This window comes from Ogataea polymorpha, assembly GCF_001664045.1.
Source record: "Ogataea polymorpha strain NCYC 495 leu1.1 chromosome Unknown OGAPOscaffold_1, whole genome shotgun sequence".
Lineage (NCBI taxonomy): Eukaryota > Fungi > Ascomycota > Pichiomycetes > Pichiales > Pichiaceae > Ogataea > Ogataea polymorpha.
Window position 1 is genome coordinate 1,065,939 of NW_017264698.1, and position 19,094 is coordinate 1,085,032.

A 19,094-nucleotide genomic window follows, 5' to 3' on the forward strand; every position below is an offset into this window, starting at 1 on the left:
GTAAATCGACGCGATATAAAACAGGTTTTTTTTTTACGTCGATCGGCCCGATACTTTTACATTACAACTGGTAGCTCCCAATGTCCTCAATTCAAAGGTATCACCTCTCCAGACTCTCCATCGTGGTAAGCGCGCATCTTGACTCTGAAGTCCGCGCACGCCACTCCAAAAGTCTTCAAAATTAAAGCTTGTCTGACGTCCAGCACATCTCCCTTCTCGACCACCTTATAAGGTTCTGGAAGAGTGATTTTACCGGACACAATCTTGGTTGGCATCTTGAACTTATTGCGCAAAGTCGGCTCCATGGAGTGCGACATCGGCACATCCTCCTCCTCAGCAACCTGTCCCCCACGCGAGTAGACAATTCCTTCTGGAATCACGAAAGTGATTGGCGACTTCGACTTTGCTCTAGGGTAATCAGATTTCACGTACGCATTGAAGTATGCCTTGACCGTCTCTGGAGTCTCATCTGTGAATAGCAGACCAATCAGTCCTTCGATATATTCTCCGAGCTTATGCAGGTTGTCTTTGTATTCTTCCTCAGGAGTCTCGCCCAAGGCCTTCTCCAACACCTTTCTCTTACCCAAAATGAGTTTCGATCCGGTCCAATCTTTGCGAATATCTTGAAGAACAGGGGTTCTCACATCGTCCAATTTGAGGACCCAGACGTATCTGTGGGCATCCAGTGCAGATCTGACCTCGTCAAAAATCCTGGTCTTATTTTCGCGACCTTTCTTGTCGGTCTGAGCAAGCGTAACGAGCTTGGATCTCTTGGAGCGAGGCATGTTTGACCGATCCTAAAATTTTTCAATCTAGATATTTTTTACAAAAATATTTTTTTCGTTCCATTTTCAGAAACGGCATGCGAAGATTAAATAATCTTTTTTGAAGGCAAAACGAAATCAAAGGTGATAAAAGGAATTGAAGGTGTTTATTCAGGGATTAAATTTCAGCGGAAAACCAAGTTTTAGGCAATCTACCTTCACGTGGAACACTTAAGACACTTTCTAATGACACGGAAAGCTGAATTGAAGAAGTCAAGAAGTCATACCAGAGACTCTCAAGAGTCCTCGGATCCTGAGGTCAGCAGGTTTGATGAGGATATGGCGGATGCAGACTTTGACTCTGATGACCGGGAGGAGGAGAACGCAGTCCTTTCTAGGCTTGCGGGAAATTACAGACGGTTTTCGGAGTCTCAGAACAGAATACGACAGGAGGAGTCTGGAGAAGACGAGTACTCTCATGACCACTACGGTTATGACGAGGAGTCAGAAGCCCAGGAAGACGATGATGACCTAATGCGTTCGCTGCATGGGGTTTTGGGCGCTAACAGAAGCAGGACAGGCGCGCCTTTACAGCTCTCTCTGGCCAATGCCTTAGGCAGCTCTTCTCGTCCGCGCGAGTCGCGTGGCAATACAAGCGGCAACGCCGAGGAAAATGACGGAGACCAACAAGACGCTGAATCTGGCATGTTTAGGAACGCGCTGGGGAGAATGTTCCAAGGAGCAGGGTTCGGCGAAATGTTTGGAGGCGTCACCCGTATTTCCGAGCTGGCAAATGCTTTAAAGGAACACGAGGATCCATATATGGTGTTGGAGACACTCAACGAGTTATCTGAGCGGTTGCTAATGATTAACGGGATTTTAGCAGAGCGAAACCTTCCCACTTACAGACTGGCACAAGCAATCGTTTCGGTGATTGAGAATCCTCTGTACCAGGAAGACCTGGAGGTGCAACTTGTCTCCTGTCGGTGCCTATACAATTTACTCGAGGTGAACATCGACGCAGTACATGATGCCGTTGCCGCAGGAGCAATCGAAGCGCTGCAGTCAAAGCTTCTGGAAATCAGCTACATCGATCTGGCGGAGCAGGCTCTACAGACTCTTGAAATGATTTCGCGTGACTGTGGCAGAGACATACTGATGAAAAATTGTCTACCAGCGTGTCTCATGTACTTGGACTTTTTCACTATACATGCACAACGAAAGGCCCTTTCCATCGCAGCAAACTCTCTGAAATACGTGCCAAAATCCAAGTTTGACGATATACGTGAAGTCTTCCCCATCATCGAGCGTGTTGCCATTGAGTACTCGGACTCCACAAGTGTGGAAAGCGCCTGGCTAGCGATTTCGAGAGTTGTGAAAAGCTTCGAAAAGGAACCATCTTTGTTGGAGTCGTTGATCAGTGAGAACTTACTCAAGAGATTACTCACTCTCCTCCCAACCTGTCTCGGTAAAGGCTCACATTCCAACAACTTGATCAGTTTCAACTCCTGCTTAAAACTCATTCAGTCTCTTTCGATTATAGCCAATTCTTCTCCGAAACTATCACTGTTGCTTTTGGAGAATGGGGAACTAAGCCGAATGATCCTTATATCATTGGCAGGATTTGACCGCAACACAAGTGACACGGGTCCAGAGTCTTCCGTACCTCAGGTTTCTGTCGAGGCTTTGATGGCCACTCCAAAAGAGCTGATTCTGGCTATGATCAACCTCATTGCACCAATTCTTCCATTTGGGGAACCAGACGGTGACGCACAAGGCAAAATTGACGTCGGAAATTTTCGTGGGACCAATCACTCTCAAGACCGGATAGAAATGAATAAGACAAGACTGTCACTCTATAAAGACGGTGATAATATTGGCAAGTTTGAGACATTTGTTAGCGACCTGCTTCCATTGATGATAAATATTTACACATCGACTGTGGATTATAAAGTTAGACGTCTGGTGTTACTTTGCATGCTTCGCGTGGTGTATGCGTCCACAAAGGCTCAGCTGGTGAACCTTGTTCAAAGCTGCAATGTAACCTCATTACTAGCATCAATTGTTATTCATGGAATCCACGTCCTAAGGAAAAGTGACCAATGTCGCTCGTCGACGTTCGAGATGAGACCTTATGTGCTGATGTACGGAGCATTGACAATTACGGATATTCTTTTGCTCAAAGCACCAGAGGTGTTTGTAGCAGAGTTCGAACGGGAAGGACTCATAACACACACTCAACATTTTATGAACGACCTTGATCAGGATGAAAGAATACTAAAGACTCTGGAAACACAGGAAGATTACATGGACGAAGACAAAAGCGAGGACGAGAGACCGAAAATCAGCTCCGATGAAAGAACACAGGAAGAAGACCCGCACAATGATGAAGAGAACAGCGAGGATGAATCAAACGAAGACGAGGAAGAACCTGCAGATACCCAAAGTGACGACGAAGAGCTGTCAACCCGGTTGTCGACCCGTTTTGTTCGTGACTATACGTTAGATAGTGACGGCACTTCTTCGATCACAATGGAGTCCCTGCTGCTAGAGCTGGCCAGATTGTGCAAAATCTTTGAGCGAGATTACAAAGCTCTAAAACAGACAATGCCAGTTTTCAGCTCTTCCCAGGCCGTAATGCTGACCGAGATGAAATCCATTTTCGACAAAAGTCTGAGCTTAAGTTATCAAGAATGGGCGGACGTTTGGCGCAGGTTCGCAGAAACCTGTGGATTTCTTAACAGCGAACGGCACATTTCAAGCTTTGAGCTGATTGCTTCTGGTATGATTGCGTCTCTTTCAGACCTCTTCCGTCGAGAGCTGGCAGAGGAAAACTCAAATTGCGTGAAAGCATTCCAGCATCTGATTTGTTCAAGCTTTAGTCCTCTAGGAAACGGGGAACATCTTCCGCTGGTGTATTTTGTCAAAAAGTTAGAGGAAGCTTTGAGCAGGACAGAATCTTTTGAGATCATCAGCTCGGGAGCCAACTGCTATGCATCCGGCGTGAGCGGCCCTGCCTCTTCGATGGCTAAACAGATCAAGATAAAGCTTATTCCCGACGACCCAGAGCATGGTGGGAGACAACTCATGCTTATGGTCCATGCTATTGCCACGTTCAAATCGATCAACGGCTTTTTGAAGCAAAGAGCAGATGGAATGAGAGGTCTAATGAGGGCCATAACCATGCCAGCACAGTCTGCAGAGGGGGAAGCACCTTATCATATTGAGTTCTCGATTAATGGTGAGGTCATCCCGCACGGAACAACCATTTACGGCGCCATTTACCGGTCTTTCCAAAATGAATTCAATGATATTGTGCCATCACGGAAGATCTGGACCAGCGTTCCTCATGAGGTCCATTATCGCAGAGTGGAGGGTGAGTTGCCTGTGTATGAAGAGGATCTTTATCCACCTGAGGGATCTGAAGATTCTTTGGAGTCTCTGGGCGACATCTCTACTGCCCAGATTTTGGAACTTCTACAAATGTTGTACACAATCAACAGTGCCACTCAACACCCTGGAGCCACGGACACGCTATTTCTGAACTATAAACTCACTGCAAAATTGAATCGTCAATTGGAAGAGCCTCTGATTGTGGCTAGCGGAACGTTGCCCGACTGGAGCGTGCACATCACTCGACAAATGCCGTTCTTGTTCCCGTTGGATACAAGAGTCTTCTTTTTGCAATCGACCTCTTTTGGATACTCTAGACTCATCAACCTGTGGCAAACTCGCTCCAATCAAGATGAAGAAGCGTCTGGATCTGGAGGAAACAGTGCTTCACAACTGGGACGTCCTGTCAGGCACAAGCTGCGTTTATCCAGGAAGAAGCTCTTGCAAGGCGCCATCAAGGTAATGGACTGCTACGGCACGATACCGGGAGTTTTGGAAATTGAGTATTTCGACGAAGCTGGCACTGGTTTGGGGCCTACGTTAGAGTTTTACGCCAACGTATCGAAAGAATTTGCAAAAGCTAAGCTGAATATGTGGCGGACGAACGGCCGCACCTATTTCGATTCTACCTCCTCATCTGATTCCGAGAGCGAGTATGTGAAATTTGAAACAGGACTTTTCCCTCGACCAAATGCCAAACCCAGCTCAAAAGTACTACATCTATTTTCTGTTTTGGGAAAGTTTGTTGCTCGCTCGCTGTTAGACTCGCGGATCATTGACTTTGAGTTCAACCCGCTATTTTTTGAGATCGCCAAAGAATTGGACACCAAGAGCCGGAAAAACTTGTCCAGGAAAAAATCCATTGAACGCCTGAGCAGGGTCGATGCAGACCTTGCCAAATCTCTCAGTCATCTAACCAGGTATTTGGACGCTTATGCCGAGGTGGAGGAGTCAGAAAGGTCCGAAATCTTGATTGACGGCTGCAAGTTGAGCGACTTGTCTCTTAATTTCACCTTGCCGGGCTATGAGGACGTCGAATTGTGTTTGAACGGAGAAGAAGTGGAAGTTGACCACACGAATTTGGAACGATACGTGGACAGTGTAATTGACCTTACCATCAAATCGGGCGTGCGCTCCCAGATCCAATCTTTTGTGCAAGGCTTTTCTGCTGTCTTCCCCTACTCATCCATGACCATTTTCTCCTCTGCGGAGCTTGTGAAGCTGCTTGGAAACGGTGAAGAAGACTGGTCGTACGAAACACTGGCAAGTGTCATCCACGCGGATCACGGCTACAGCATTGATTCTCCAAGCGTGCAGCGTCTGATGGAGATCATGAGTGAGTTCAACGCCGACGAACGCCGTAAATTCCTCCAGTTCCTTACTGGATCGCCCAAACTCCCAATTGGAGGTTTCAAATCCCTGAGTCCAGATTTTACAGTTGTTCTCAAACACCCCGAGGACGGTCTGAAGCCGGACAACTACCTACCGAGCGTGATGACGTGTGCCAATTATTTGAAGCTGCCCGACTACTCGTCCAAGAGCGTCATGAAACAGCGGCTACAAACCGCAATGACCGAGGGCGCGAATTCATTTTTACTTTCATAACATGCTAGATAGTACTTAATTTCCACGGACCCATCCGTTCAGCTTAGAGAGCCAACCTTGAGCGTGCTCATGAGAGTCGCTCAGACCTTCCTTGGTCTGTTTGATCAGTTTCGAACTTCCGTCCTTGACGTCCTGCTTGGCCTGGGCCAAATAGTTATTCAAAGTCTGCTGGGCAGAGTTTTTCTTGCTCAGAAGATCGTCGTACTCTTTCTTGGCAGCGTCCTGGGCCTCCTGAGACTTGGCCTTTCTCCACTTGAGCCAGCTGCTCTGTGTCTCATCGTACTTCTTTTTGGCCTCCTTCACCTGTTCATCGTAGTAGTCGTACAGTTTTTGAGCCGATTCTCTGGACTTTGCGGCCAGAATGCCGGTTTTATCGTCCAAAGCACGCTTGTGCTCTTCAGCGACTTCTCCGGCCAGCTGACCAAAGCCAGCAACTGCGTTGTCGGCTTCCTTGACAAAGTCCCTGTCGTTGAGGTCTCCCTTGAAGTTACCGAGGAATTTCTCTGCGTTCTTCTGCTGCGAGTCGGCAAACTGAGAGCCTCTCTTTTTCACGTTTGCAGCCCACTCGGAAACACGCTGCTCGGTCTCCTTAACAACTTCAGAGCCCCATTTCGACAAGTTCTCGCGAGCACCGTCTAGATTCTTTTTGGCCTCGTCCAATTGCTTGCTAGCGTCATCCTGCTTGGCCTCACCCCATTGGAACCATCCTTTCTTCTGCTGCTTGGCCTTGTCCTCAGCCTCGCGGTACTTCTCCCACGCGGAGGCGTAGGAGCGCTGTGCGGACTCTTTCGACGAACCAAAGAAGGAACTCAATTTGTCCTTTGAACTTTCCAAACGATCAATCACCTGAGAACCCGCAGAATTGACGGTGTCCTTGAGCTGGCTGCCAGCGGTGTTGGCGTTCTCCTGGATGTTGGAGTTCTTCTCATTGATCCATGAGCTGGCAGAGTTCTTCAACTCCTCGGCACGCTGGACCCCCGAATTGTACAGGGATTCACTGAAAGGCTCGATTTTTGGTGGCGGGTTCCAGTTGTAAAGACCCCATTGATCGATGGTCTTACCATGGTTGTACTGCACATCGTAGATGTACAAACCAGTCAGACCTGTTGCGAGAGCAAGAATATATTTGTTTGGGATTTTACTTGAAGTCATTTTGCAATTGGAACCTGAGGAGTGACACTGTTATTGCTATATATATATTGCTGAGCAGCAACTTTGCTACCACAGGCCGCCCCGCCGCCGCACAGCTCACCAAAGATGACGTAATACACGTGAGATGTAGCAAAACCATTTCCAGAAATTACAGCACAGAATGGTGCAGGGATGAGCGATGGGTTCACGGGGTCACTCCTGGGACCCGGTGCGAGGGGGCGACACGACCCTGGCAAAATAGACCAGATCTTTTGTAAACACTCCAACTAGGTCAACAGGCTTGTGTCGCATATATAAGGGACTCCCGTTTTATTGTGACACGTTTTGTGAAGCAGTCGTATGTACTCTGCCAAATTTCGGCCGGCATCGATACTGTTGAATATAAATACTTCGCGTCGTGTGTGTGGGAACATTGTTAGAGCACCCTCTATTTTCTCTATCAGATCTTCCAGTACGCGCAAAATGAGTGACTCCGACTCGGATTTCTCGCTTTCTGGCGCTCCAACGCCGCAGACACAGAAACGAAAGCCTCTGTCGAACTCCACGAATACCACTAATGGCAAGAAATCGTCTGCCAGCGACCAGTATCAGAAACTCTCCCAGCTGGAGCATATTTTAAAGCGTCCAGACACGTATATTGGGTCGGTGGAGAAAATTGAATCTGAGCAGTGGATATACAATGAGCAGACAGAGTCCATGGAAAAGAGAACTGTCAATATCGTGCCAGGTCTGTTCAAAATCTTCGACGAGATCTTGGTGAACGCTGCTGATAACAAAATCAGAGACCCCAGCATGAAAAAGATTGATGTCAAAATTGACAAGGAAAACAACGTGATTTCTGTGAAAAATGATGGAAAAGGTATTCCTATCGAAATCCACACCAAGGAGCAAATCTACATTCCAGAGCTTATCTTCGGTAACCTTCTGACATCCAGTAATTACGACGATGACCAAAAAAAGGTGACTGGTGGTAGAAATGGTTATGGAGCTAAATTATGTAACATTTTCTCCACTGAGTTCACTGTGAGAACCGCAGACAAAACCACTCAGCTGCTGTACACGCAGACGTGGAGAAATAACATGTCTGAAACAGGGAAGCCAAAGATCTCCACGATGAAAAAACAGGAGGAGTACACAGAAGTCATCTTCAAGCCTGACTTGACGAAGTTTGGCATGGAGAGTCTCGATGATGACATTTTGGGCGTTCTAAGAAGAAGAGTGTACGATCTTTGCGGTTCCGTCCGTGGTGTCAAAGTGAGCTTGAACGGCCAACAACTCAAGGTTCACAATTTCAAGCAGTACGTTGAACTGTACGTCAAGGCTCTGGAGAAAGAGAAGGGAAATCTTCCTGTTCCAGTTAAAACAGAAGATTCGGAGGATGGATCTTTAGCGCCTGCCCCGCTGTCCCAGCCATTGCCAACGATCGTGCACCAGGTGATCAACGATAGGTGGGAGGTTGCGTTCTCGATTTCGGATGGAACTTTTAATCAAGTGTCCTTCGTCAACTCTATTGCAACCACTGCTGGAGGTACTCATGTAGAATTGATCTCAAACATGCTCGTTACCAAGATCATGGAACAGATCAAAAAGAAGAGCAAAACTGCCATCATCAAACCAATTCAGATCAAAAACAACATGTTCCTGTTTATCAACTGTCTTATCGAAAATCCGGCATTCACGTCTCAGACAAAAGAACAGCTCACCACGAGAGCTTCTCAATTTGGAGGCAAGAAGTTGGAGCTTCCGGACTCGTTCGTGAAGAAGGTGCTGGCTTCCGGTATTCTGGAGAGCGTGATGGACATTGCACAAGCGAACGCCGACAAAGCGTTGAAGAAAAATGACGGTAGCAGAAAGAGCAGACTGACGGGTTATCCGAAATTGGAAGATGCCAATAAGGCAGGCACTAAAGAGGGACACAAATGCACTTTGATCCTGACAGAGGGTGATTCGGCCAAGTCTTTGGCTGTTGCTGGATTGGCTGTGGTGGGCCGAGATTACTATGGGTGCTATCCATTAAGGGGTAAGATGTTGAATGTGCGCGAAGCCAGCACTGACCAGATAATGAAGAATGCTGAGATCCAAGCCATAAAGCAAATTATGGGTCTTCAGCACAAAAAACGCTACGACTTATCCAATATCAACAGTTTGAGATATGGTCACATTATGATTATGTCGGATCAAGATCATGACGGTTCGCACATTAAAGGTTTAATTATCAACTTTCTTGAAACATCTTTTCCTGGTCTCTTGGAAATCCCAGGGTTCCTTATCGAATTCATCACTCCAATAGTCAAGGTGACTATTTTGACAGGCCCAGACAAAAACAAAAAGATATCGTTTTTCAACATGCCAGAGTATGAGGAGTGGAGAGACACAATTGGAAAGACGTGCTCTTACAAGCAGAAGTATTACAAGGGTTTGGGTACATCGCTGCCTACTGAGATGAGAGAGTATTTCAGCCAATTGGATCGTCACTTGAAGACGTTCCACACTTTGCAAGAAGAAGATGTGTCACTGATTGATCTTGCTTTCTCCAAAAAGAAGGCAGATGATCGTAAAGAGTGGCTCAGAGGATTCCAACCGGGCACTTTTCTGGATCCAAATCTGACAGAGATTCCAATTTCTGAGTTTATCAACAAGGAGTTGATTCTTTTCTCGATGGCCGACAACATTCGTTCAATTCCTTCTGTTATGGACGGATTCAAACCAACTCAGAGAAAGGTCCTATACGGTGTCTATAAGCGTAACCTGACGACTGAGATCAAGGTGGCCCAGCTGGTTGGTTACATTGGTGAACATTCTGGCTACCATCATGGTGAGGCATCATTGACTCAAACGATCATCTCCCTCGCCCAGGACTTCGTTGGGTCCAACAACTTGAACATTCTCAAACCCAATGGTGGTTTTGGTTCCAGAGCGTCTGGTGGTAAAGATGCTTCTGCCGCAAGATATATTTTCACCGAGGTCACTCCGATTACTAGAAAAGTGTACAACACACTGGATAATCCGCTGCTTAACTATTTGCAAGATGACGAGCAAACTGTTGAACCTCAATGGTATGTGCCAGTTATCCCGATGATTCTCGTGAATGGGTCAGAAGGTATTGGGTCTGGATGGAGTACCCAGATTCCTCCATTTAACCCCGTCGATATTGTCAAAAATATCCGCGCTCTGATGAATGGTGAGGAAATGGTTGACATGATTCCATGGTTCAAAGGGTGGGAAGGCACTATCAGCAGAATTGGGCCTGATAAATTCAGAATGGAAGGAAATATTGAGGAGATTGACGACACCACAATCGAAATAACTGAACTGCCTGCTCGTATGTGGACGATCACCATGAAAGAGTTTCTGCTCCAGGCAATTGCAGGTTCTGACAAGCAGAAGCCATGGATCAAGGATATGGAAGAACAGCATGGTGTGGGAATCAAGTTTGTCGTGACTTTATCCAAAGAAGAGATGGAGAAGACCAGAAGAATTGGACTGAAAGAGAGATTCAAACTGATCTCCATTATTAACACCTCCAACATGGTTGCTTTTGATCCGCAAGGAAGAATTAAGAAATATGATCATGTCAACCAAATTATCGAGGACTACTATCTTGTCAGATTGGATTATTACCAGCGGCGGAAGGACTATATGGCAGATTTGTTTTCCAACCAGTTTGAGAAGCTCTCATACCAGGCAAAGTTTGTGAAAATGATTATTGATAGAGAGCTGAACATCAACAACAAAAAGAGGGTGAATCTGGTTAAAGAGCTCAAACAACTGGGATTCCCTGGCTTTGACAAACAGAACAAGCCAATCAGACCTACTGAATTGAAGGAGGAGGACGACGAGGAGGATATAAACGAGCTAGCAGCCGATCCGACCGCAGTGGTGCAGGAGAAAAAGACAGCAGTTTCAGCGTATGATTACCTATTGGGCATGCCCTTGTGGTCTCTGACCTCTGAACGCTATGAAAAGTTGCTGAAGCAAAGAGACGAAAAGGAGGCAGAGCTGAATGATCTTCTCAGAAAGAGCGCCAAGGATCTTTGGAACGAGGATTTGGACGTGTTCCTCGAGGAATGGGATAAATTCCTCAAAGAGGATGAGGAGAACCGGTCTTCGATGCAGGTGGGAGACCAGTCGAAGAAGAAGCGGAAGAGAAGAACTAAAGCAGAGCTTGCTGCCCCTGCCAAGAAGAAAACAGCAGACAAGACTGCTGCCACCAAACCTGTAATCAAGAAGGAGGAACCTGAGAAGCCAGTTACGAAGACCGAAGGGCCTGTGTTCAAGAGTGTATTTGGTGGGTCGGGCTCGAAGTTCAATGCTGCTACCAGCATCTTCAGCGCTGGATCAGACTCTACCGAGTCTGACGCGTCTGCTGCTCCATCCAAAGCGTCCTCTTTCTTCACCAAAAAACCCTCCAAGAAGGCCAAGAATGTGATCGACTCTGACGAAGAAATCGTTGAGCTTTCTGATGACGATGCTCCCGCGCCAGTGAGCCGTGCGTCTTCCACACGCAAGAAGACCACCAAGTCGTATGTGCTTGACGACGGTTCCTTTGAGGAGCCAAGCGATGATGAAGATTATGAGGGATAGATCCGCGTATATATTGCTTAGAGATATGTTATACGATTTAAACTTTTCTATTCGGTTGCATAGGAGCCCATTTTTCAGTGAGCGACTCTGCGGAGGCACCTTTCAGGCTTTTCGGTTTGCTAGGCACGATGGGTGAGATTTTTTCTGGCCGTTGCGGTGCTGGAGCCTGTTCTGACGTCTGAACTTTCCGCGGAGGGGGTGGAGGCGGCGCAGAAGAGCCTACTGGGCCTGGAGAGCTCGTGGCCGAGCGCGTGGGTCTCATGGCCTCGAGTGAGTACTTCTGTTCTGCATCTGCGGACGAGGACTTAGGCTTCAACACGGTGTGCAAAGACGAGGACAGACCTGGGACCAACATGGCCGTGGTCTCGTTTGCATCGTACGGAGGGGGCACACGACGTCTCGCCGGAGTGGTGAGAGTGTTTTCTTGCGATTGAGGTGGCGAGCGTCGTGGCAACGTAGGAGCAGTGCTGGAAGAGTCTCCAGAAATATCGATCAGTGTTGGAGCCGAGGCTGTCGACCAGTTCGAGGACGCAAACGACCTTGACTCCGAGTCGTCGACGTCGTCATCTGGTTCGTTCAAATCCATCAATTCGTCGGACTTGACTGCAGAAGATCTGTACTGGGTGTACAGCTTATCGAGCAGCTGAGACTTGGTTTTTTGGTCTATGAGTTTCACTTTCGAAGTGAAAACACCATAAATGGGCTTGTGGTCCGAGTACACAAGGTCCACAACGGCGTCATAGTGCAACTGCGAAATGGACCTGCCTTTATAGAGAATTCTATCGGTCCATGAGGGAACGCGCTGTTTCTCGCTGGTGTCGTAGTTGGTTGTTCCTTTGTCGAACTTGTAGGTGGGGATAAACTTGATGGGCATCTCCTTGAAGCCTTTCAGTTCTGCGCGCCGTTTGAGCTCGATCTTGAGCTGGTCGTATTCGAGCAACGTATTGAGGTCGTTGGATGACAATAACATTCTCACGTCGTCATTAGCCTTGGATATACGGTAGTTCAAATCCCCAAGCCATATGATGTTGTCGTGGTGCTTGATCTGGCGATTTCGTGAGAATCGGATGGCATTCCAGGTGGTGATGAAATCGTTGTATCTCTCGTCAATATTGGTGGTTCCTGCCGCAAGATGAGAGTTGAAGAAACAGAACGAGGTCGAACCGTAGTCGAAGCGGATGGCCGCCGAGCCCTTGTTGGCTGTCATTCCGCCGAGACCTGTTTTCTTGGATTTTCCTTCCACCTGTGTGATTTTCGAAACAGCGTCGGCTTTCACGTACAGGAGCAGGAGAACAGACGACATGTACTCTGCCCGCAACATGACGTATTTGTTGGACCCGCCGTCATTCAGCTGGTGCTCGATGGCCGTCTGCCAGTATTGAGAAGGTGACGAATCGTTCTTCAGGATGTTGGACGCGTTCAGCTCAATCACCTCTTGGAAGCCAACGATCACTAGATCTGGCGAAAAAGAGCGGCCTCCAACTTGACGTGGGAACAACCACGATGTGAGGTCGCCTGATATAGTGTTTCCTGCCAGATTGTATGATCCGACGTATATAGTGATGTCCTCGTGCGAGACGAATCTGCTTTCGTATTTTTTGCACTCCTCGTTCACGTAGTCGGTGATTGGATCGAAAATCATCACAGGGACCTGGCCCGAGTTTTTGCCCAGCAAAGTGTCTGTCACCGCCTGCTTACCCTTATCAACAAAGTTGTTTATGTAGATTCTGCTGATACTCTTGGTGGCGTCCGAAAGCGCGCCGGCAAGGCCCATTTTGCCGGAGCGAGAAAAACTGGACTTGAGCGCATTTGTGCCGGTGTAGATCTGCGAGATTTGGTCGCCGTGGTCGGCCCAAAGCGTGCTGTGTTTCAGATTGAGGTCGTATGTGTCGCCTTTGCGGAACGCGTTGATAAACTCTTCCAGAGCAGCCATGGATATAACCTGCTGCACAACATTAGTACGGTCTAGACAGTCGAGACAGTTGACTCTGAACACCCCGTCTTGCTCTAGAAGAACCTCTTTCGTGGCCTTGTTGTAGCAGTAGAACCCAAACTTGTCGAGCGCAAGCTGGAGATCCGACAAAATTTTGGTAGCATGAGCGTACGTCTTGGCTGTTTCTTGGTGGAAATCGAAATCTGTGAAATAAACAGAGTCCGGCTTTTTCTTGCTCAGTGCCTTGAAGTGACGCTTGTACTCTCTGTTGAGCTCCACTTCGGAGGATTTTGTTGACGAAAGCAAGTTCACAATGTTGACGGGACCATATTTGCCGTTGAGGTTCTCAAAGTGTTTCTCAAAGACTGGCTGTGTCGCCTCGAAACTTCTTGTAATTTGCACCTTGGGCGAAATCAGCGCTGTGTCCTGCTCCCAAAACACCGGAATGGAACCCCGGATCTGCGTGTACGCAAACACGTGGCTCTCGTCGTTGTAAATCAGCTCTGTCTCGACAAAATTGGCAACGTTGCCGTCGTCGTCGACGCCTCGAACATTGAACCGAGTTCCCGCCCGTTTCCACGACTGCTTGGAGATGATTGTCAGTCGTGCACGTCGACCGCCAACACTCACACGGAGAGTCTCTGCAAACCCACGAATCACAGTTGTCAGATACTTGTTTTCGTCCAATATGCGTTTCGGGACCTCGTCGAGGTTGTTGCGGAACTTGATCACCTCCTCCATCATGAAGGCATTCCACATGTAGTCAAGATGGTACCTGTCCATTGAGAGAGAGTGTCGCGTATCCATGCCTCTTGTTTGCAACGTGCTGGTAAGATCAAAGTCTGTGCTGTAAAAGAAAGAGCCGTCCGTGAGTAGCTTCCGCAGCTCGTAGCATGGGTGCTGCTCATACTTGGAGGGGTATCCGCCCGGCTGCGACTCTCCGTCGGCCTCAACGGGGAACCCGTTGGCGTTGAGCTCGAGGAAGTCCCAGGTGTCGCTTGTCAGACAATGGAACTCAACGTCCATGATTTTGTTGATAATCTCGCCGTCCGTCGGCGAGGCAACGTCGACTTTTCCTGTGATCACGGCCAGAAACACATTTCCGTTCATCTCTATGAGCCCCAGAAACCCAAGAGGCTTGTGTCTGGACAGAGACCGGAAACTTCTCTGGTGGAATTGATCCTTGGCCACGAGCTCAATCGCACACTTACCGGTCGCGGCGATATATCGGAACAGCAGCACGTGCGTTTCGGAGGCCAGCGCAAGCGTCCGCTGTGTTTTGTTACTGATTAAAATGCGCATCGCAAACTGACACTGGATTCGACTTCAAACAAATAATCAGCTTGGATAATTTTAGCAGAGGCACACGACGTGGCCATCATATATAAATGTCACGGAGAGCCCATTTCATGTTCTCGTAGACGGCAAAAGTGACGCATGTGGCCGGCACCACGCGTATCAGATTTGCGAACAGTCCTTTATAAAAGCCAAAGAAGCCCTCGCGCTCAAACACCTCGGTGGCAGCAGAGACCAAACCGTATCGACCTCTGTTGATCTGGAGTCGCGATCGTATCACCTGCAGCGGGTAAAAAACTATTGTGGATACCATTTTCGACACCGCGCTCGCACACAGGTACTGCGCAGCGCTCATGTGCGACGACGTCGTTAAAATATGGTTTTTCACCGTGTCGTAGATCGAAAACTGCAGAGCACCCTGCGAGACGCTCAACAGAGCCGGTGACAACCCTCTATAAAACCCAAATATGCCCTCGTGACGGTAAATCTGCCTGAACCCGTCCACAATCGAGATATAGGCCCCCGGTGTCGTGCGCGACGTGGAGATCATTCTCGTTTTGATCACCCAGATCGGGTTCGTGAAGAAAGATGTGGTCCATCCGGCAGCAAAGGCGCACAGCAAGTACTGCGACGAGCTCAGCGACCGATCTGCATCGCCAGAGCCGCCAACGTACATGCTGAAAACCATATTTTTGTACTCTCTGTAGAAGCTAAAATACAGACCCCAGGCGGTGGTGCTCCCTAGCACATTCGGTCCGACTCCGCGATAGAGGTTCCGGACTAGCTGCGACTGTTTGAGCTTTCCGTTGATCCGGGAATCCTCCAGCAGCTTGTTTTTGATCGCCCGGAAGCTGTCGACCTGGTTCTTGGTTGTAGTGTCCAGCTGCAATCGGAGCTTGAAAAAGTCGAGCGGATGCGAGATGAGCGTCGTGATAAACCCAGCCGTCAGTCCAGACACGGTCTCAACAGATCGCGACGTCAGAAGTCGGGGCTCCTTCACGTCGTCCACGAGATTGAGGGACCTGTCAGACATGGAGGGAAGAAGGGTGTGAAAAGTTTTGTGGCGTCGATCGGCGCGTCGAAGTAGAAGAAGTCATGCCCGGGAAGAACGCAGTGATCAAGCAGCATGGGGGGGGGGGGGGGGGGCTAGCCGGCTGCAAACTGTAGCAGTGTACAGTACCAACACCCATTGTCGACCGTAGCGTGCTCTATCACAATCTATGCTGAGCTGCCAAATATTTGGTCATGGGTGCGTGCTACGCTGTTGCCGAGTCAAATTTTCGTGTTCAAAAATTACAGGAATACAGGAAAAATATTGATCCAACTTTTTAATTAGCACCATGTCGGATTTCAAACGTCTTAAGCTGAACCTTGTGAAGCCAGTTCCCTCGGACTACGAGATCTCCAGAAATCAGACTCCCAAGCATATCAGCCAGGTTGCTGCTGAGTGCGGAATCACCGAGACTGAGATTGAGCCATATGGAGCATACAAGGGTAAGGTCAAGCTCGATGTGATCGACAGATTGCACCACCGCAAAAACGGTAAATACATCCTGGTGACGGGAATCACTCCAACTCCGCTAGGAGAGGGCAAATCGACCACCACTGTGGGATTGGCGCAGGCTATTGGCGCTGTCCTTGGCAAGAAAGCTTTTGCCAATGTGAGACAACCATCTATGGGTCCCACGTTTGGTGTCAAAGGCGGAGCAGCTGGCGGAGGCTTTTCGCAGGTGATTCCTATGGACGAGTTCAACATGCACATCACGGGTGACATTCACGCCGTGGGCATGGCCAACAATTTGCTGGCTGCTGCGCTCGACACAAGAATGTTCCACGAGGCCACCCAAAGCGACAAGGCTCTGTGGAAGAGACTGTGTCCTGAGAAGAAGGACGGTTCCAGAGACATTCCTATTGGCTTGCTGCCTCGAGTGAAGAAACTGGGTCTGGACACCAAGGATCCTAAGAAGTGGACTGACGAGGAAGTTTCCAAGTTTGTGAGACTCGACGTCGACCCTAAGACAATTACCTGGAAGAGAGTGCTAGATCTGAACGACAGGTCGCTCAGAGGTATCACCATCAACCAGGCTCCAACAGAGAAGGGTCTGACCAGAGAGACTGGTTTCGACATCACGGTGGCCTCTGAGGTGATGGCAATCTTGGCTCTGTCGTCGTCTTTGAAAGATATGAGAGAGAGACTTGGAAAAATGGTGGTCGCCTCGTCGAAATCGGGCGAGCCAATCACCTGCGAGGACCTGGGATGCGCGGGGGCCCTGACTGCCATCATGAAGGATGCCATCAAGCCTAACCTCATGCAAACTCTCGAGGGTACGCCTGTGTTTGTGCACGCGGGTCCGTTCGCCAATATCTCGATCGGTGCCTCTTCCGTTCTGGCTGACAAGATGGCCCTGAAGCTTGCGGGCACAGAGCCAGGCCTGAGTCCCGAGGAGGAGAGGGAACAAGCCGGCTACGTCATCACAGAGGCCGGCTTTGACTTCACTATGGGAGGCGAGCGGTTCCTGAACATCAAGTGCAGATCGTCCGGTTTGTCGCCAGACGTGATCATCATCGTGGTCACCGTCAGAGCCCTGAAGGTGCACGGTGGAGGAGCCGAGGTCAAGGCCGGCGCTCCATTGCCGCTGGAGTATACTACCGAAAACGTCGAGATGCTCAAGGTCGGCTGTGCTAACCTGCAAAAACACATCCAGAACGCCAAACAGTACGGCGTCGATGTGATTGTGGCCATCAACAGAATGTCCTCTGACTCAGACAAGGAGCACGAAGTAATCAAGGAGGCTGCTCTTGCGGCTGGTGCTACCGACGCCATTGTCTCTAACCACTGGGAGGAGGGTGGCCAGGGCGCCCAGGCTCTTGCCGAGGGCGTGATCAAGTGTGCTCACAAGCTGTACCCTTCGCAACAGGGACAAACAGAGTCGTTCCGCTACCTGTACGCTACGGAGGGCTCGTCGATCGAGGAAAAAATCGAGGCCATCGCCAAAAACATGTACGGTGCCGGCTCTGTCGAATTTCTGCCCCAGGCCCAGGAAAAAATCAAGGAATACAGCTCGCAGGGCTTCTCGAACCTGCCAATTTGTATTGCCAAGACGCAATATTCGCTGTCTCACGACGCCAAGCTGAAAGGTGTGCCGACAGGATTCACCTTCCCAATCAAGGACATCAAGGCCTCCATCGGTGCAGGCTATCTGTATGCTCTTGCGGACCAAATCCAGACGATCCCTGGACTTGCTACCAAGTGCGGCTTCATGAACGTCGAGGTCAACGACGACGGCGAAATTGAGGGCCTATTCTAAGTCCGCTAATAACCTTGTCTTTGTTCAACACTGTATTAGAGTAAAAAATAGATTTCAACACTTGGTTTCTCGATTCAGCAGCCCCTATACTGGTGGCTCCCGATTTTCCTTTTCGCTGTTAGACTCTGTTAGAATGGCGTACTTGGACCGTGTCCGTTTCAGCTGCTGCAGTGCGTCTTGGCACTCGACAAGAGTGGTTTTCGTGTTCTGTTCCTGTATCTTTACGCTGGCCTCCAACGTGCTCAGCGCCTCCTCGAAATGAGCCTGTTTTCTTTCGTACGCAGCGGCAAGACGCTCACTGCACACCCGGGCAACTTTGTAGCTCTCCTCCAGGGCTACATTGACCCCTCCCATGCTCTCATTATTTTTTTCCAAGCGGGTGCTGCTCTCCTGAATAAATAGCTTCAACTGCCGCCTCAGATCCCCAACTTCCATCTGCGTGCGCAACTTGTACTCCTTCTGAGACTCCACAACCACGTCGTAGGATGCGCGCAGCCGATCGGCTTCAACAGTGCTCATGGTCTCCTGTTCCTGTATAGCGGCCAGCTTCCTTCGCAAAGATTCCTCCTCAAACTTCCACCGATCGGCAGCAGAACAGGCCTCTGTGAGCTGTGCCTCCAGATCGAGCACCTTGCGCTCTTTGCGAGCCAGTAGACTCTCAGACACCTCGTTCTGGTGTCTCGCGTTCGACAGCTTTTCGGTAAGCGTCTCGTTCTGTTTCACAACAACAGACAGCTTCCGCTTGTACTCGTCCAGCTCCGCCTGTGTGTCATCCAACTTGTCCTTCAGCCCGTCGATCTGTGAATGAAGGCTCTCAATGACCTTCGACGTGCCTCCATAGGACCCCGTGAGCCGGCCGGGATACTCTCGAATCATGGCACCGAGATGAAACAATTAGATAGAAAAGCTTGTATTTAATGTGCATCTGACGCTTAACGAATCATGGCTGTGCAGAAACGGGACGGGGTGACTTTTTGGCTGTGCACCCGGCTTTTTCCTTCGCCCAGTGTTTTCATTAGGGTCCCCGCGAATGAGCAGAACTGGGAGAAGCGTGACAAC

General features: G+C 49.1%; 8 protein-coding genes across 8 annotated transcripts; 3 read left to right on the plus strand and 5 right to left on the minus strand.

The window, feature by feature from the left end:
• Positions 1-47: 47 nt before the first annotated feature.
• On the minus strand, positions 48-786 carry OGAPODRAFT_81223 (uncharacterized protein; the record flags this gene model as incomplete). Its single annotated transcript, XM_018356498.1, has 1 exon — positions 48-786. A coding segment is annotated over one exon (700 nt), but the record flags the coding sequence as incomplete, so codon positions are not given.
• A 718-nt stretch (positions 787-1,504) lies between these two features.
• On the plus strand, positions 1,505-6,081 carry OGAPODRAFT_15346 (uncharacterized protein). The gene is given in 2 exon segments (XM_018353674.1): positions 1,505-2,468; positions 2,481-6,081. 1 exon segment carries the CDS (start codon positions 2,484-2,486, stop codon positions 5,760-5,762), a length of 3,279 nt encoding a protein of 1,092 aa, XP_018213367.1. The 5' UTR covers positions 1,505-2,468; positions 2,481-2,483; the 3' UTR covers positions 5,763-6,081.
• OGAPODRAFT_74837 (uncharacterized protein) lies at positions 1,505-6,914 on the minus strand (the record flags this gene model as incomplete). The annotated part of the gene is made up of 1 exon (XM_018355936.1): positions 1,505-6,914. One exon carries the CDS (start codon positions 6,912-6,914, stop codon positions 5,778-5,780), a length of 1,137 nt encoding a protein of 378 aa, XP_018213366.1. The 3' UTR covers positions 1,505-5,777.
• A 456-nt stretch (positions 6,915-7,370) lies between these two features.
• Positions 7,371-11,504, plus strand: OGAPODRAFT_15347 (uncharacterized protein; the record flags this gene model as incomplete). The annotated part of the gene is made up of 1 exon (XM_018353675.1): positions 7,371-11,504. A coding segment is annotated over exon 1 (3,743 nt), but the record flags the coding sequence as incomplete, so codon positions are not given.
• A 31-nt stretch (positions 11,505-11,535) lies between these two features.
• OGAPODRAFT_92152 (uncharacterized protein) lies at positions 11,536-14,733 on the minus strand (the record flags this gene model as incomplete). Its single annotated transcript, XM_018357109.1, has 1 exon — positions 11,536-14,733. The coding sequence occupies one exon, from the start codon at positions 14,731-14,733 to the stop codon at positions 11,536-11,538; it is 3,198 nt and encodes a 1,065-aa protein (XP_018213369.1).
• Positions 14,734-14,777: 44 nt separating this feature from the next.
• OGAPODRAFT_15348 (uncharacterized protein) lies at positions 14,778-15,518 on the minus strand. Its single transcript, XM_018353676.1, has one exon. The coding sequence runs from the start codon at positions 15,413-15,415 to the stop codon at positions 14,810-14,812; it is 606 nt and encodes a 201-aa protein (XP_018213370.1). The 5' UTR covers positions 15,416-15,518; the 3' UTR covers positions 14,778-14,809.
• A 547-nt stretch (positions 15,519-16,065) lies between these two features.
• On the plus strand, positions 16,066-19,047 carry OGAPODRAFT_15349 (uncharacterized protein; the record flags this gene model as incomplete). Its single annotated transcript, XM_018353677.1, has 1 exon — positions 16,066-19,047. A coding segment is annotated over one exon (1,970 nt), but the record flags the coding sequence as incomplete, so codon positions are not given.
• On the minus strand, positions 16,066-19,047 carry OGAPODRAFT_92155 (uncharacterized protein). The gene has a single exon (XM_018357110.1). It carries the CDS (start codon positions 18,909-18,911, stop codon positions 18,120-18,122), a length of 792 nt encoding a protein of 263 aa, XP_018213371.1. The 5' UTR covers positions 18,912-19,047; the 3' UTR covers positions 16,066-18,119.
• Positions 19,048-19,094: the final 47 nt, after the last annotated feature.